At 40.2% G+C, this 17,725-nt stretch overlaps 1 protein-coding gene across 3 annotated transcripts in view; it reads left to right on the forward strand.

The window, feature by feature from the left end:
• Window positions 1-17,725, forward strand: part of MTMR12 (myotubularin related protein 12) — an 87,378-nt gene that overhangs the window by 45,336 nt on the left and 24,317 nt on the right. For 2 of the 3 annotated variants that reach the window (XM_078153226.1, XM_020995188.2), the window contains 5 exons: window positions 4,100-4,239; window positions 5,722-5,794; window positions 7,288-7,418; window positions 9,421-9,514; window positions 13,507-13,636. In XM_078153226.1, the coding sequence (XP_078009352.1) occupies window positions 13,530-13,636 (107 nt within the window). In that variant the 5' untranslated portion in view covers window positions 4,100-4,239; window positions 5,722-5,794; window positions 7,288-7,418; window positions 9,421-9,514; window positions 13,507-13,529. Of the gene's footprint in view, window positions 1-4,099; window positions 4,240-5,721; window positions 5,795-7,287; window positions 7,419-9,420; window positions 9,515-13,506; window positions 13,637-17,725 lie in introns of those variants that run through there. The other variant, XM_020995198.2, reaches the window with a different exon arrangement.

Here is a 17,725-nt window from a genome sequence, read left to right on the forward strand (position 1 = left end):
GTGCCTAGATTTGGATTGAGTGATAAATTTGTGTAGCATAAATGGCAAAGAAGAGGTGGTGACAGTAGGGAGAGTTGGAGAAAGCAAGGAGTATTACAGCTCTGTCACTGGAAGTAATGAGTCAGGGGAATGTGAGAAGATGCAACCAGTGCTGGAAAGAATGGCCAGGGATGCATCATCCTTATGGAGCAGGGTGGGGCAGGCTGGGGTGTTGAGGAGCTATGTCTTAGTGCCAGAGAACAGAAGGAGCAAGAGAGGAAGGAGGCTAAAATGAAAGGATGTTTTAAAATCAGAGTCAGAGTTCCAGGTGGCACAGTGAAGAGGGCTGACAGATCTGGAATGAGGACATTGAGGAGGATGGGGTTGAGGTGAATAGGATTAAGGGAGCAGGCTGCCAGGGTTGGGAATAAGGGTTTGTTCCTCAGTGATTGGGGATTCAGTATCACTGGAATGGGTTAGTTCCATTGGAGAATGAGAGGACAATCACTGATGAAAGAAGGTAGTAAGGTTCAGGGTTTCCTCCATTGTCAGACTCCCTATTTCTCAGCACAGTCAGTCCTCAATTACCTAGCCCCACTCTTTGGGTACTGGGGGTCCTCACCTAGGGATGTGGTGACCCTGGGAACCTAGTAGGGTCGCTGGTGGTGTTGTGCCCGTACATTTTCAATCTTCTTATGCTGTACTCCCTCCTTCCATTCTCCCATGTACTCTGCAGTCCAGTAACACTTGCCTCCTTGCTGTTACTTGAACAAGAACACCTGACTTCAGGCATTTCGACCGGCCGTCTGCCCCCATGCTTGGAATATTCTTCCTCCTCTTCTCCACCTCCTGGCTTTCTTCAAGTCGCAACTACAATCCTCCGCTCTCCCAAGGAGCCTTTCTTAATTCTAGTGCCTTCCCTCTGTAGAAGATCACCAGTTTATCCTCTTATAGTTTGTTTGTACATAGTTTGCTTGTTGTCTCCCCCATTAAACTGTGAACTCTTTGAGGGCAGGGACTGTTTTTGCCTTCTTTGTTTAGCATAGCACCGTGCCTGGCACTTAGTAGGAACTTAATAAATATACAGTCTGACAAGGTAGGCATGGCTGCATTTGTCCTGGGGGCCCCCAGGAGCCTAGCAAGAAGATAAGAAGTGAAATGTCCCAGCCTAGCAGTCAAGTAGGCCTTGGCACAGCTGTATTCCAGGGGTCTCAGAGAGCCCAGCGAAGAGACATGAGTTTCAGGTGTTTCACATCATAGGTTTATCTGTTGTAGGGGGGAGGCGTAGCTGAAAAAAAACTTAAGATTTTTTTTTCTTGCTAGGATTTTAAAGTACTGGAAAGCTTTTTTGCAGTCTTCCATGTATACCTTTTTCTGAAGCCAGTTTGAAAACTGAATACTTAACTGCGATGATTGCTCTGGGCATCGGGAGGCAGTGCCTAGCACTAGCAGGGCTGGGGATTTTTTGGTGATTGGTTCATTCCATTCCCATCATAGACTAGACGTCACATTATTATGTGTATTCTTGTTCTTAAGATAAAAGGCGTAATTCTGAAACCAGAGCAAGTCTTTGTTTTCCTGACTGTTCAGAACCAAGATGAACTTGTTACCTTGCATTAGTGAGAATATTTCTGTGAAGAGTCATGAATGAAATGACATCAGCTGTTCCTCATTCTTCTCCTCTTAGAGCATGTTAAGGAACAACTTGCCCCCGATTGTGACTGATTAACCACCTGGAGCAGGTATACAGCTTCTCAGTCAAATAACAGACATTTATTAAGTGCTTACTGTATTCCAGGCACTGTGCTAAGTGCTAGAAATACAAAGAAAGATGAAAACACAATCCCTTCCCTCAAGATGCTCACATTCTAATGGTGGAAAAGCATGTTAATAGCTTGACACACACAGCGTACATACAGAGTAGATGGAAGGTCGTCTTCACATCTCTAGAGGATTTTTTGTGGAGAAAGGAACTTCAGCCATCACCTGGACCACCCTTTGATCTCTACTAATAACTAGCATTTATATGGTGCCTCCTCTGAGCTAGGCACTCTGCTAAGCACTTTACAACTATTATCTCATTGGATCCTCACAACAGCCCTAGGATGTAGGTGCTGTTATTATTCCTATTTTATAGTTGAGGAAACTGAGGCAGACAAAAGTTAAGTGACTTGCCCATGGTCATACAGCTAGTATGTGAGGCTGGATTTGAACTCAGCTGTTCCTGACTCCAAGCCTGGTACTTGATGGCACAACCAGCTGCCTCACACATAGTAAACATGTGGAACCTCCCTTAGCCAACTTGACTTGGGCATCCCTAGCAATTTCTCCCATTCACCACAAAGTCAAATTGATTCAAGTTCAGCCAGGATGTAGCAGAAAGCCATAAGTCTTTATCACATTTCACTAGGCCTCTAGGAGTGTTGTTCCTCTTGACAACTTAGAATCTGAAAGATTATTTTTCTTTTGTTTGGTCTAGACTTGTGATTTCATTGGTCTATGAAACTCACCTCTATCATTGCAGATCTACAACTTTGAGTCTGAGAGAGTTGCCTCCAGGGACTTGCCCAGAGTCACATAGCTAGTGTGTGTTCTGAAGCCAGCACTCTGTATACTATGCTGTGCTCCCCCTCTTTGGAAAGAATTTTATCCTTGTACACACGAATTAATATGCAGTCTGCCACTGTATACTATGCTTCAAAATATCTTCTTCTACTGGCTTTGTATTATAAAAAATAGAAAGCCTCCTATTAGCTGCCTTATATTAATTTTTAATCTTAAGTATTTCAGCCACAGGATGGTGTCCATCTGTTTGGGGTAGAAGTGTAGCTGAAAAACTTATTAAAGCCATTTCAGGGTATCTAAATCACAGGAAGCTTTTTTTTTTTAAATAAGTCTTCTTTTAGCTTAACTGAAGAGCCTTTTCTGGAGCTATTTTGAACACTGAATAAATTGCTTAACTGTTGTGTATGTATTTTCCCCAAACACTACTGTCTCCAAAGATTGCACTATTAGATGAACCTTCGTTGGATAAACACCTGTTTTGTTGTCTTACTCTTTAAAGTTTAAGAAGTTATTTAACTTCTTAAAGATGGAAGGTAAATTAATGCTGGTCTATGTTCTCTTGCTGATCCTGGGGCATTGAAAATTTATCTCTGGTCTTATATGGAGTGTTCAATGAAAGGGGAACAATTTACTGACACTGAGAAATTTACAAAGAGGATAATTTGCTTTTTTCCTTTTCCCTTCATCCCTTTTGTGTATGTGTATTCGAGGTGGGAATTGTGTATATGTAAGGGAGTTGCTTTTTTAGAGGAAAAATAGTTTCCTCCACTTATTATACTGTATCTCCAGTCTTTTGACACATGACATTCCTTTTTCCTACCTTTTATGATGGCCTTCCAGAAAACTTGAGCTTTTCTTCTTCTTCTTCTTGGGAGCAGACAGCCCCCTACCTCTGTACTGTGAGCATGTGTTATGCACCTTCTCCTGGGAGCCAGACTCCAAGTGACTATGATAATTTTGCAAGAAGTTGCTCTGCCTCACATCTCCGCTAGCCAGTTTCCAACCTTGCAACCAAGGAGCCAGGAAGACTCTATTATATCCCCTTCCCCCACCCAAATAGAAAATGTGACCAAGAAACTGATTAGAGGTTCTAGATTATGGAAATATTAGCAAGATTTTACTCTGTCTTTCAGCCACCCAGGGGAAGGATCTGTCTAGGCTAAAATGAGTTACTGACAGTCTTGCTACCATGTCTTATTGATGATGTAGGCCTGATGAACACCGTCTCCTTAGAAACACCCACCTCTCAAAGTCAGGTTTGTCCAGGAAAATGTCCATCATAGACCTATCAGTCCATTTTGACTTTGCTTATCTTAGTGCTTGATTTTTTTGTGCTATAATTAAGTCTCTCACAGAATTTTTTCATCCTATCCCAATCCAGTAAAATATGTATGTATGTAAAAGGGTCAGTAGCATTTTCACATATAGACACACACACACACACACATAATATGTGTGGATGTGTTTTTGGTTTTAGCTAAGGTAAAACTGTAATCCTTTAATTTTTTATACTATTCATGGAAAATTCATGTACTTATTTTGTTTTTTTGGTTAGGTGAACAACTGCTTTGTGAAGCCAGCACGGTGCTTAAGTGTATCCAGGATGATTCAGGTCAGCATGGAATCTGTGGGAAACTTGTTTGCACAGACTTCAAGATTGCCTTCCTCGGAGATGAGTCTACATTGGATGATAATGTATGAGGATACTATTACCTAGACTATTGCAGTAGCCTCTTAGAGGATCTTCCAGCTTCTAGTTTACATATATGTAATATATTCTCATTTATATATATGTATATGTATACATGAAAATATATGTAATATATTTTGTGTGTGTGTGTGTGTGTACCATATTCTCTTTTTCTCTCTTCTTCTTCCCCCCATCCCTCCTCTTGTTAACATGTGCGTGCATACACACACACACACACCACACACACACACACACACACACACACACATGGAATTTCTTTTCTACTATCTTCACTGATCAGTCAAAAAGTGTTCATTAAGCTCTTACTGTGATCATGGGGCATTCAAAGAAAGGCAAAAAAACAGTCTCTACCCTCAGATCATTCCTTTTAGTAGCAGAACCCCTATGAAACTTTTTACTAGCATCATTTACAAGCTGGCTTATGTTTGCCACATCCAGGTAGTTAGGCTGTAGCCTGTCACAAGTAATACCTTGGGTGCGAAATATGGTATAAAAAAACTATTCTCAGGAACGCATATGAATATAGAAAAGGAGCTGGGTTGGATATGTAGTGAGAATGAAGGACAGCAGGTAGATGACTTCAAGGCCGCCCAGATGTACATGAAAGCATTAGAAGAGTCAGGAAGGCCTCTGCAGTATTTCATTGTATTGTAGATCTATGGAACAGCATGTACAAGAACCATCGAATGTGGCATGGAGGAGCTGTTATCTTCACTGGCTGGTGAAGTGCTCACACTAATGAGAGAATGCCTCCATCAAAATTTAGACATTTCTGTAGAATACTATGTGCTAGGTACTAGGGGAATTACAAGGTATAAGAAATTGTTCCTGCTCTCATAGAGTTGGTACTCTGAGTCGACAGCATGAATAAACGAACACTACATATAAAGGAAAATGTAGCCAATTCATAATATAAAGCAGAGATCACCTCCTGGGACTTGCCCTTTGTCAGGCTCAGGTTTTAAATAGCAGGGCCATGGTGTTAATGAAGAATGTGATCCACTAGTGACACCTTGCCCTCTGATTGAGAGTCTTCCGTTCCTCTTGTGGAAATTTATAAAGAATGCATTTACTAGAAGCCTGCATCTTTTGGTCTTTTCTCCTTTTTCTAGGTTTGAGTTTGCTCACTTTTATAGATGAAGAGGATTTCTGTGACTTCTAGAATTTATAGAGGAAAGATGTTAACCCCCTGTTTCCCTTCCCACTAAATAGAGTGGGTGTCATTTGACCCTATACCTACATGATGTTAACCGTGGATGTTTAGATAGTGTAGGGTTCTTTAGCTTGCTGTCTGTGCCATGTGTCTACATGATGTCTTACGCAGAGGTGTGGTCACTTTTTCCAGTCATTCTCAGAACTTGTAAGGAAGATACTGACTCAATCTGTGCCCAGCCTGTACAGTTTCTAAATCCTGAATGTTAGGAATTCTGACTTATTTGTTGTTCGTGTTGGGTTTTTTTTTCTAGGAGCCTCAATTTAAGAATAAGGTGATAGGAGAAAATGATATTACGTTACACTGTGTTGACCAAATTTATGGAGGTAAGTGTGTGTTTTAAAGTATCACACAAAAGCAAGTCTTGAAAATCTGTTCTGCATGCAGTGTCAGCTCCATGTTCAGTAACAACCTTGGCTGTTTAGGCTGCCCACCGAAGGTTAATCTCATCAAATCTGTCAGAGAGTCATAGATTTAGAGCTGGAAGGGCCTTTGAGACCATCTAGTCCACTCCATTCACTCTAAAAATGATGACCCAGAAGTAGGGAGTTGCAGTGACTGTCCCAAAGTCGCACAGCTATTTTGTGTCTGAGGTAGAATTTGAACCCAGATCTTTTTTAGTACAAGTCCAATGACATATCAACTTCACCAGTACTGCCTCTCTATCCTTTTAAACTGAGGAGCAGAGCCCACTCAATTCCAAACCTGCCACACCCTGAATTGATGCCTCTTCTTCCGGTGTCAAAGAGAACTTGCCTAGCCAGCCTTCTTCGGCTTCCTTTCTTCCTACTGTTCACAATATGAATTTAACCGGTTTAGAGCTGTGGAATTTTATCAGACATTTACTATGTTTCTAGTGTGCTAAGTACAAAGGATTATAGCAAAAGAAATAGAACAGTGCTTATGTATGTGCCCATAAAAAAGCTTTGTGGTGGTGTTCAGTCATTTCAGTCGTGTCTGATTCTTGGTGACCCCATTTGGGGTTTTCTTGGCAGATATTGGAATGGTTTGCCATTTTCTTCTCCAACTCATTTGTAGATGAGGAAACTAAGGCAAACAGGGCTAAGTGACTTACCCAGGGTCACCCAGCTAGTAAGTGTCTGAAGCCATATTTGTACTCAGGTCTTCCTGACTGCAGGCCAGGCACTCTAGCTGCAGCACCACCTCACTGCCCCATAAAAAAAGCTCAGGCAGCAAAAAAGGGCAGCTAGGTGGTACCGTGGATAGAGTGCCATGCATGGAGTCAAGGAATACTCATCTTCCTTAGTTGAAATCTGGCCTCAGAAACTTACTAGCTGGGTGACCTGGGCAAGTCACTTAACCCTGTGTGTCTCAGTTCCTCGTCTGTAAAATGAGCAGGAGAAGAAAATGGCAAATGCCTCTGGTCTCCCTGCCGAGAAAACCCCAAATGGGAACTCGAAGAGTCAAACACGACTGAAACTACTGAACAAAAATGAGAACGTAGATACATTCATCCATTCCCCCCACTCTAGAACCATGGCCCCTCTGTTAGATGGTTTTCCCCTGGTGATCTCTCTACTTAGTAATTTTTAGTTTCAGGATCCTGGTTTTTCACATCAGTGAAGTTTAGTTCTCCTGAGAGTAAGCAGCCTCTTCCATTGCTGGTGTGAGGAAACATGACCATGTGGAGACTGGGTCAGGGAGAGTGCTCTTGCTCAGTGGGATCACCTTAGAGAATGAGCACTGTTTTTACTCTCACCACCCTGATTGTTCAAACTTTAGCTTATCAGCCTTGTGCCTTTGTAACCCAATTTTCTTTTCTCATCTAATCTGCTGACTTGGATTTTTTTTCCTGTAGTGTTTGATGAGAAAAAAAAACCATTGTTTGGACAACTGAAGAAATACCCTGAAAAGCTCATCATCCACTGCAAAGACCTCCGAGTATTTCACTTCTGCCTGAGGTACACAAAGGAGGAGGAAGTTAAAAGGGTAACTATTTGCATATGTTTGGGGAATTTATTTCCCTTTAGATTTGCTCCTTGGAATCCTGGGAGGGAATGGATTGTTTGTTTTGCTTATATTGCATAAAAGGGGGAAAAAGAACAGCTTGTCCTGACAATTTTTTTTTAAATGACATAGTGATGCAGTATTGCATTTGGGCTGTACTCAAAACGCAATTACGCCAGCCTGTGCATTTTCAGAGAGTGTACTGCCGACTTCTGAGGGTCTTCATTCTTTTCACATCTTACTTTCTAGTCCTTCACCAGGCAGAGGAATGGTAAGTCAGAGTAGTTCTCCGTGAAGGCAGTTAGGGGCATTGCTGGTGGGGTTGACTAAAGAGATAAGGCCTGCAGCAATCCACCCCCCAGAGTTGGCTTCCCAGACAAAAGTTGACAGGTCTGCGACCTTGATGCCTAAGGAAAAGCACAAATGGAAGACTTGAAAGGAAGTGTTGAGGTGAGGAAGAGAGAACTATAGGTTCAGTGATGGAAACTGAGTCGTGTGGAAGGGGCTGTGCTTTTGGAGAGTCAGTAAACCTTAATTGCCCAGAGCCGCAGAAAAGTGATGTGACATAAGCTGGTAGATTAAAAAAATGACCAGGACCGTTTTACTTTAATCACTGTTCCTGTACTTTCACTTAACAAGATGTAGAACATATATGTAGCGAGCCTTTTTTCCCCCTCACGTTAGACTCTTCAGTAGAAATCTGATGGGAATTTAGTTTATTTGCTTTCTGTCTGTGGCAAATAATATCCATGTGTTATTCTAGCTCTTTGGTTGTCTGCTAGTTAGTATGGTACCTGAGTTTGGATAGATTCATCCTAATCTCAAACTGACCTCCGTAGCCAACTCTGTTGTCTATACTAAGGGGAGGAGGCAAGTGTAGATACTGCATATCTCCAGGTAGCCCCAAAAGATCACTGTAATAAGTAGTTTCAACCTGTTCTCCTAACAGGTAGTAAGATGGATTGATGTGAACTTGGAGAAGGTTATTTAGCCCCCCTTTGCCTTAGTTTGCTCATCTGTAAAATGGGAACAATAATTGTGGGATCATGTGATAATTTAAGTAAAGCACTATAAAAATGCTAGCTGTCATTATTATTGTTATTGCTTAGTCACTTGGGTAGCAAGTGTCAGAATGAAATTTGAACCTGGCCCCCTTAATTCTAGTGCCTTCTCTCCATTAATTATTTCTAGTTAATCTGGTGTATATAGATTGTCTGTACATAATCGTTTACATGTTATCTTCCCCATTAGACTGAGCTCCTTGAGCGCAGGGACTGGCCTTTCTTTGCATTCTCAGCACATAGCTCAGTGCCTAGTATATATAATAAAGGTTTACTGACTGACTCCAGAGCCACAGCTGTTATTATTATTCCATGTTACCTTCACATGTACAGAGACAGAAAAAAGATCTAGACACACAGAACAAAAAAAAAGTTGCTTTTTAAAAAAATTAAACTTAAATATTTTTAACAGAATATAAATAGTCTGGAGTCTGAGATTGTATTTAAAATTTTATTAATCGGGGCAGCTAGGTGGCGCAGTGGAAAGAGCTCCACCCTGAAATCAGGAGGACCTGAGTTCAAATGTGACAGCAGACCAGACTCTTGACACTTACTGGCTATGCAACCCTGGGCAATTCACTTAACCCCAATTGCCTAAAAATTAAAAATTTTTTTAAAAAAAATTAAAATTTTGTTAATCGTTGGGTTGCCACTTAAATTCAATTTTTAAGAAAAAACACTGTTTGCAAAATTTTTGCCTATGTATTTGGCAATCTGACCACTTACTATGGCTCTGAAAGTTGTTTTTGAAGCTTGGACATATGTGGCTAACTGAGCTGTCATAGGGGGCCATAGGCTGTCTTTCTCAGTGTGTTTCTAGCAAAAATTATGAGCTTTTTTACTCTGAGATTTTCCTGGACAAAATTTAACTATGTTTGGGTCTTTAGTACTTAATAACTTGATGGTGGTTACTTTTTTCCTAGATTGTCAGTGGCATAATTCATCATACCCAGGCTCCTAAACTACTTAAAAGATTGTTTCTATTTTCCTATGCAAGTGCTAAACAAAACAATACAGGTATGTAATTTCTGCTTTCTCTCTCTCTCTCTCTCTCTCTCTCTCTCTCTCTCTCTCTCTCTCTCTCTCTCTCTCTCTCTCTCTCTCTCTCTCCTCCCTCCCTCTCTCTCTTTCTCTCTCTCTCTCTCTTTTTGAGGGCAAACAGCATTTTTCTTCTAATGTCCCAAATGGAAGTGGAAGTAGGGGTTGGGAAGAGAAATAAGTCTCAAAATTATACTTTCTTTTTTCTGCTCGCTCTCTCTCTTTTCCTCTTGCTTTGGTTTCTGTCTCAATTTGGTCTTAGTAGATTACTTAAGGCCAAGGGAAAATAAATTTTTGTCTGCAGGGTTTTGATGACTGAACTTTAACATTTAACTTTTTAACTGGTTTTTTGACTCTTAGGAGAGATAGACCAGGGGTGGGGAACCTGTGACCTTCTAGGTCCTAGGTCCTTTTGACTGAATCCAAGTTTTACAGAACAAATCCTTTTATGAAGGGGATTTGTTCTGTGAAGTTTGGATTCAGTCAAAGGGCCACAGTTGAGGACACAGAGGGCCACATGTGGCCTTGAGGACACAGGTTCCCCACCCCTGAGGTAGACTATATAAATTGTAGCTCTTTGTGCTTGGAATATAGAAAAACACACATTGAAACAGATACTTGCAAATATTCTGTCCTTCTTAAATGGCTTGATCTAGGCGCTTCTAGAGAAGTGTTACATGTCTTATGAATAATCAGAACAATAATTGGGAATAATAAATACAAGCACATTTTTTTAAAAAACCGGACTTGGTGTGAAAAACATCTTATTACCACAAGTTGGGCATTTGCTATAGTGTACTGGTACTTAACCTTTTTTGTGTCATAGACCCTTTTGAGAGTCTGGTGAAGCCCTTCTCAGGGCTTAAAATGCACGAAATAAAATGCATAGGATTACAAAGAAAACCAACCATGTTGAAATATAGTTATCACAATATTTTTTAGAAAAGAACTTCACGGACCCCAGGTTAAGAACCTTGTCTTTCTGAGGAAGGGAGCCAAAACAAAGAAATTTTGGAAATCAGAGATGACATCTTTCGCTCAGTCTAGTTCTCCTGAGAGCCATCAGCCTATTTTGTTGCTGGTGTGTGGTCAGCAGAGTGAGGAGCCATGACTTTTGCTGGAGTACGTGCTTTGAGCACTTGCTCAGAGTGGTGGAGAAGGCAAGCAGTTCTAACCATCTTCCCACTCTGTGTTTTCTCGATTTGGCTCCTAGATCAGCCCGTTTGCCATGCTTTCTTTGTCCTCAGCTGCCTTGCTTTCTGGTGGCCCCGTAGGCTTTTGGACATCTGTCAGGGAAGTGGCATCTGGAATGGTGTGGGAGTTTCCACAGGCACATAAAGGATATTCCAGAATGCAGTGGTGTATGCTCTTGTGGCATACTTGGGTCCCGGGGTATTCTGATTAGTCATATTCTGGGTACTAGACAGCTGTTACACATATTATGCATGCTATGACCAATTTTCAGAGAATTAAACTATAAACTTCGGTCAGGATGACCTGGATTCAGGTCCCACCTGTAACCTATACTGACTGGGTGAACTTGAGCCTCTCACTTCAAGGTGTCAACATGTGTTAATAGAGGGAGTTTCTGCAAACCAGCCATTCCATATATATTTCATTAATTTCCAAGAAAATCCTTATAAGTTGCAAAACAATTGACAGTCACTGATAAAATTGCAGGACTGAACCAAAAACACACACACACACACACACACACACACACACGTATTAATGTTTAACAACCACTCTCTAGGGGAAAAAAGTTCTGCAGCACACTTTAAAGTTTGCTCTGCATTATTAACATTTTCTCCATCACTTTCTTAAGTCTAGACTATCAGCAAAACAATAAATCAAGCCCTGGGTTGTAGCATTTGCTGATTTTTCATGAGATATTAATGCTCACACTGAAAATTTAGTAATTGACTCTTGCAAGGTGATCTGAACTGCTTCTAACACACCTTTGCACACATCCACTAAAACTGTGCTGAATGTCATTTTGTTTGGTTTTGTTTTAGAAAATAATCAAGGATTACAGAGTACTTTAAGTGCCAGTTAATATGATAATGTAAATATGTGTAAGTTTGTTCTAATATGAAAATAGTGGGAGGTGCTAATTTCTCAGTTATTGTAATTAATTGGAAAGTTTGCTGGTTGAGAAATTATGCTGTACTTGAATTAATTCTATGCCCTTCTTGGTTTTATTTGAGCTTTCTGTCATGATTCCTGGAATTTGGACACAATCTGTGAATATTTCTCGCCTAGCCAGTTTTTAACTTTCTCTCCACCCTAACATATGTTGATCAGCATGCCAAGAACCTTACCCCAATTGACCCTGCCCATTTTATTCATCTGCACTAACTTATGTCCCACAGCTAGAAGGAACAGAATCTTCTCTTAACAGTTTTTACGTCCACCCTTTTCCTCCCTTATCTGCCACTCTCATTGAAGGAATTTTATACAAATAGATGTTAAATTTAGCAATTAATTTGACCAATTTTAAATTAGAAATCAAATATGTAGGAATTTGAAGAGATGGGAATTTTGTAATCTGGACCATTGGTGTCAAACTCAAATAGAAACAGATCCCTGCCCTGCCTACTGACTTAGTAAACTGTAGATTAACATTATCTGTGTTATATTATGTTTTTATTTATTTTGTTAAATGTTTCCCAGTCCCATTTGAATCTAGTTCTTTGCACTCCTTGCCACAAGCTGACTGTAAGTTTGACATCTCTGGTCTGGACAACCTGTTGCAACCATCATTTGCCCTAATAATTCATTAATATGTTTTACTGAGACCCACTAAAAGCTTCATTATGCTTTCAGAGAAAGACTTGCCTCTCTGGAAACTTAACTACAGAACCTGAGTGACATAGTCTTTGAGACCTTTGTAAGTTTCACTTTACTAGCTGGGCAGCAGAAGGAAGCTACTATCTTGATTCAGTTCAAGCCATAGAGGAAGGCTTCCAGTGTTTTTTGTTTTGTTTTGTACATATGGACCTTTTATTTGTGCTTATTCCCTGGGGTTATTCAAAATGAAGGGCACGGATTTTATCAGACTGGTAATCTTTATTTTCAGATAGGCAGTGATAGACATTTGAACCAAATGGTTCACTGCAGTCTGAGTAAAAACACCTGAGACTGTCTTGGCAAGTGTCCTCACCTGCCTGTGGCCACAGCCAGATACTTCTCTCCCTTCTGGCTCCTTTCTCACAACTCACAAATGGGAGCAGACGTCAGGTGAGGCAGAGAGATGATCATCTGTTGCCTCAGTGTCCGCATGATTGCTTTCTCCTTACCCATCCCCAGGAATCTTGATTTCCCTTCCAGGGGAATGACACATGCTATTGTGTCTTTCTGTACATTGTGGTAAGCTTAAAAAAATGCATTTATTGTTTTAGTGTGTCTGCCAAGCCTTTCTTCAGAGTTTAATGCCTCTTTGAGGAGCTAAATTATTGCGTAATATGGCTAAAAATGTAGCTGGGTGTGGGACTTTGTGAAAAATAGCAATCAAAATATCTTTGTGTCATGTGAAATGACAGTCATTGGTTAATGAAGAAAATAGGATAAAATTTTTGCTCTTTTGATTTGGACCTGACTTCTTCATTGATATAGGAACTAATTCCCTGGTGTGAAAATTGCTTTCATCAGTGCAGCTTCTCTGTAATTTACAGTCTTGGAGAGTTCCCTGGACCACTGAGACAGTAAATGACCTGCTCTGGGTCACACGGCTTTGTATGTGTCACATGTAGTACTTGAACTGAGGTCTTCCAGATTCCTCAGTCATCCTTCAGATTAAGATGAAGAGTAAGAAATGAATGGTTTTGTAAAAATTAAGTGTATTAAATTTGGTTGATGTGGGCACATGAAAAAGGGAAGGAATCTCAAATCTGAGATTCCCCTTTTATATAACTGCAACATGAGTGCTTCATGAAAATCTCATTTTAATCCCTTTATTTTTGTTTTGTTAGCCACAGGCCCCCCACACCAAACCATGATGTTTGACACAATTAAGGACTGGCATTGGGAGCTGGAGCGAACGAAAGGAAACATAAAATACAAAGCAGTGAGTGCCAATGAAGGCTATAAAGTCTGTGAAAAGTAAGGTTTTAATATTGTGCTTTTTAAAAGAAACCTTGAACATGACAAAAGGTGTTATTGTGTAGACTTCAAAACTCTGCAGTGCAAAATTCAAGTGTACAGCTTCTTTTGCCTTGGGTTGGGAATTGCGGTTGCAAATGTCCCTGCTGCTCCCCGAGCCCTTTCTGTTTCTAGCTCAGCGCCCTTTAAACTTAGTTCTTGATGCTCATTTGAAAGAGGGTCTTCAGGGCCCTGCTGTCAGTGTCTCCTAAAATCCCTATCATCATTGTAGTGTTTCATAGTTAAATTGACTCTCCCTGCTCAAAGAGGTTTCCCCTACAAGTAGATCTGTTAATCAGTAGGTGCTGTCAAGTCTTGTAGTCATCTGCCAGCCTGAACCATGACCTCTTCTGGAGTGGGGCATGAATATATTCAGTGGAGTTTGAACCTAACATGCCTCATTGTTTTCAGCCCTGTTTCATGCTCTAAAACCTCTTCAGTAGAGTAGCTTGATGGTAGAATTTTCAAAGTAACTTTTTGTCGTTGAGTTGAGTCCAAGACACATAAAAACATAGCGTCTGTAATAATTGGCAAGGGATATGGCTTAATCTAGCAAGTAAATGCTGACAAAGGGGGATTTTCCTCATGTTTGTTCTCCATTTGGCCAGACAGATCTTTAAAGGAACTGTTGAAGTGAACCAAGAGTAAAAACAGTAAAGAAAAATCATCAAATTATTATTGCTCAACACTGGGGTCCTATGTCCCTTGAATAGATACAACAAGCCTAAAGCATTCCCTTTTCCAGGATCCCTCTGTAGGAGGAATTCTTACCCTGATGTCTGTGTCTATGGTTTTGTTAATATTTCAGTAAGAGGCAGTTAGGTGACCCAGTAGTTAGAACATTGTACTTGGAATTGGGAAGTCCAGAGTTCAAATCTGGTCTTAAACACTTACTAGCTGTGTGACTCTGGGCAAGTCACTTAACCTCTCTGTGCCTCAGTTTCCTTTTTTATAAAATGGGGATAATAATAGCACCCACTTCTGATAAAAATGATGTATTTTTATAAAGCACTTTGCAAACTTTAAAGCATTATATAGATGCTAGCTTCTTATTAATATAGTTGGTTTCCTTTGTAGTCCTGTATATTTTATTTTATTCATTTAAAAACATGATTCTGAGGAATCCATAGGTTTCACCACACAGTCAAAGGGGTCTATTTCATTAAAAAGTTAAGAACCACTACGTAATCGCTTAAACAGGTTCTCAGTTCTCTAAATCAGGGCTTCAAAACCCCTTTAATACTTCTTAAACTGTGGGTGGCAACCCCATGTGGGGTCATGACCTACAGTTTAAGAAGCGCTGGTTGACAAATTACCCAAATAACTGCACTCCTAAAGTTTTCCCTCCACTACTCTTTTTAAACATTGTGTGCTCATTTATTAATTAGGTACAGACTTTTAGGCAAGTCACTTAATCTCTCTCAGCCTCAATTTTCTCATCTATAAAATGGGCACAATAATAGCACCTACCTCATAGATTTGTTGCAGGGATCAAATGAGATAATATACTTTTTACAGTTTAAAGTGCTATAGAAATGTTAACTACTGCTATTATTATTATCCCTAAAGCACATCTGTCCTGTATTAGAATCTTCTGTAGGCATTCCCAGATTGATAGCTACTACAGTAACCTGCTTAACATTCAGAGAATGTTAGATAAATCCATAGATTATTAGATAAATAGAAGGAATTAATAGTTATTTATCTGTTGAGATGCATGTCACACTTTGCTACAAATTGTCCTTAGATACTCATGTCAAAGACAGTTACTGGGCCAGGGAGTTGTGTTCATGTTCCCGTGTGCATCAATCAGCTCATAACAGCTAACTTTTAAAGTGGCACATCAATGTTTACAAACGGTTTTACAAGTATGATCTCATTTTATCCCCCCAAAACCCAATGTTGTTACAACCTGATGAATTATCCCTTGTAACTCTTTGCCAAAGTAGATAACACCCTAGGGAGAATTTCTTTCATTGACTAAAAAGTGATATATTTACTTATAGTTACAAATCTGGCCACCTTCTGGCAGATCCCCACCCAGGACAACAAAAGGGCTATCAGGTCCTCATGCCTTCTTGGGAAGCTCGTGGAGCAGAATAACCAAAAATTCCTACCAGTAACACCTTAGTGTATAGAATTTCTTACAGAGACTGCTTATAAATTTGGAATCTCTGAAATGAAAACAGTATGGTTTTGTGTCATTTTTTTTGAGGATATCCTGTTTTATTCCTCTAGCTGCCAGATCTTTTCTGACTTTTCTAACTTCAGGTAGAAGCTTGAAGGGAAATTTTGAAACATTTCTGTTGGAGATCATTTTAATGGACTTGCCAGTAAGTGAATAGTGCAGGTGTTGGCACTTAACAAAGAGCCTACTCTCCACTCCGAATGGAATTCTCCCCACTTGCCTCATGGTTAAATTACCACTGGGTAATTTTAGTTTCTTCTCTTGAAGAAAGGGGCTTTTTGAGAGGAAGAAGCAAAGAGCTGCTTTGTTCGGAACCAGGGTTGCTTCTGAGAACTGAGGCTTCATACCTGGTTCTACTTAAATCTACTGCATGGTTTTTTATATAGCATTTGGTTTGTATATTTTTAATAAATAATAATTTAATGTGAGACATTTTTAAAATTCAGCCCAGTGAAGACTTACCTTGTTTAACTATATCTCTGAAAATCTTGTGTTTGGAACCAGTTGACGCATTTGCTGTACTGTAGGAATGTTGGTAGAGAGAAAAGGGATATACTACTTAAAAGGTCCTTGAATTCTAGTATTGTGACATGGTTTGGGACAAAATGTTTCTTTCTATGTGTTATTTGCTGAGGGACTGTGTTCTCAGTAAAAGTGATAAGAGTCTCTAAAAGTTCCCTCTTGGATAGTGGGCAGGCTGGACTTTCTGACACAGCTTAGCTAGTTATTGTTGATAGACCCTTGTCATAAGCTTTTTGCTGTGTTAACTTTCTTTATTCATGTGGTAGCTATTGGTGCCTCCACTACCCAGAAGGCAGCGTGCTCAGATATGATTACTTGTCCTCCTGTGTCTATACCACTAAGAAAGGAGTTTAGCTCAGTAGACATTTTATTGTTTACTCTGTGGGATAATAGCTGAAGTTTTCATAACATTTTAAGTTTGTGAAGTGCTTTACATAAATTATCTCATTTTATTTTCATAATAGCCTGGTGAGGTTGGCACTTCAGCCCCCTATTTTAAGATATAGGGACAGGGACTGGATCTCTGGTTTCATTGGCCCAGGGAACTCCTGGTGAGGAAATTCTACCAATGCAGGTCATCATCTTCTTGGCAACTTACAGTCTTAGAGAATTGCTTAGAGCATTCAGGGGTAAAATGCCTTGCCCAGGATCACACAGCCAGTATGTGTCAGAAGTGAGACTTGAACCCAGATCATTCAGGTTCCAAGACTGGCCCTTGATCCATTACTCATGTTGTCCCTTTTCAAGATATAGTATACTAGGTGCTGGGAACACAACAACAAAAATAAAAGTCTTTGTAATGGAATAAATAACATTCTGTTTATGTACACATATAACCAAATACAAGGTAACTGAATGTGAGAAAGGGCACATTAACAGTTGTTGTGTGGCATTAACAATGGAGTGCGGAAGTGGCAGTTTGGAAGACTTGACCTTGAAATCATCATCGATCACTTACTCTCTCTTAACCCCAGTTTCCTCATCTTTGAAAACGGAGAAATAATAGCACCTGCCTCACAGGATTGTTCATACGCTCAATGAGATGACATAAAGTGCTGTGCAAAAACTATAAAGTGCTGTCTAACGGTGAGGTATGAACTGGACTGGATGTATTAGGAAAACCTTCCCAGAAGAGGCGACACCTGAACTGAGCGTTGACATAGGCTAGCAAGTCCTAAGAGCCAGAGGTGCAGTCCAGTGCAGCCTGGGCAAAGGCCTCAGGAGAGGGAATGCTAAGGTTAGGAAATACCTACCAAGTCCCATTGGCTGGCACAGAAAGGCATAGTCTAGAGCACGGTGGTTGTTGTTCAATCACGTCCCATTCTTTGTGACTCCACTTG

Source organism: Phascolarctos cinereus, unplaced genomic scaffold (genome assembly GCF_003287225.1).
Source record: "Phascolarctos cinereus isolate Bilbo 61053 unplaced genomic scaffold, phaCin_HiC Scaffold_4;HRSCAF=312, whole genome shotgun sequence".
Taxonomy (NCBI): domain Eukaryota; kingdom Metazoa; phylum Chordata; class Mammalia; order Diprotodontia; family Phascolarctidae; genus Phascolarctos; species Phascolarctos cinereus.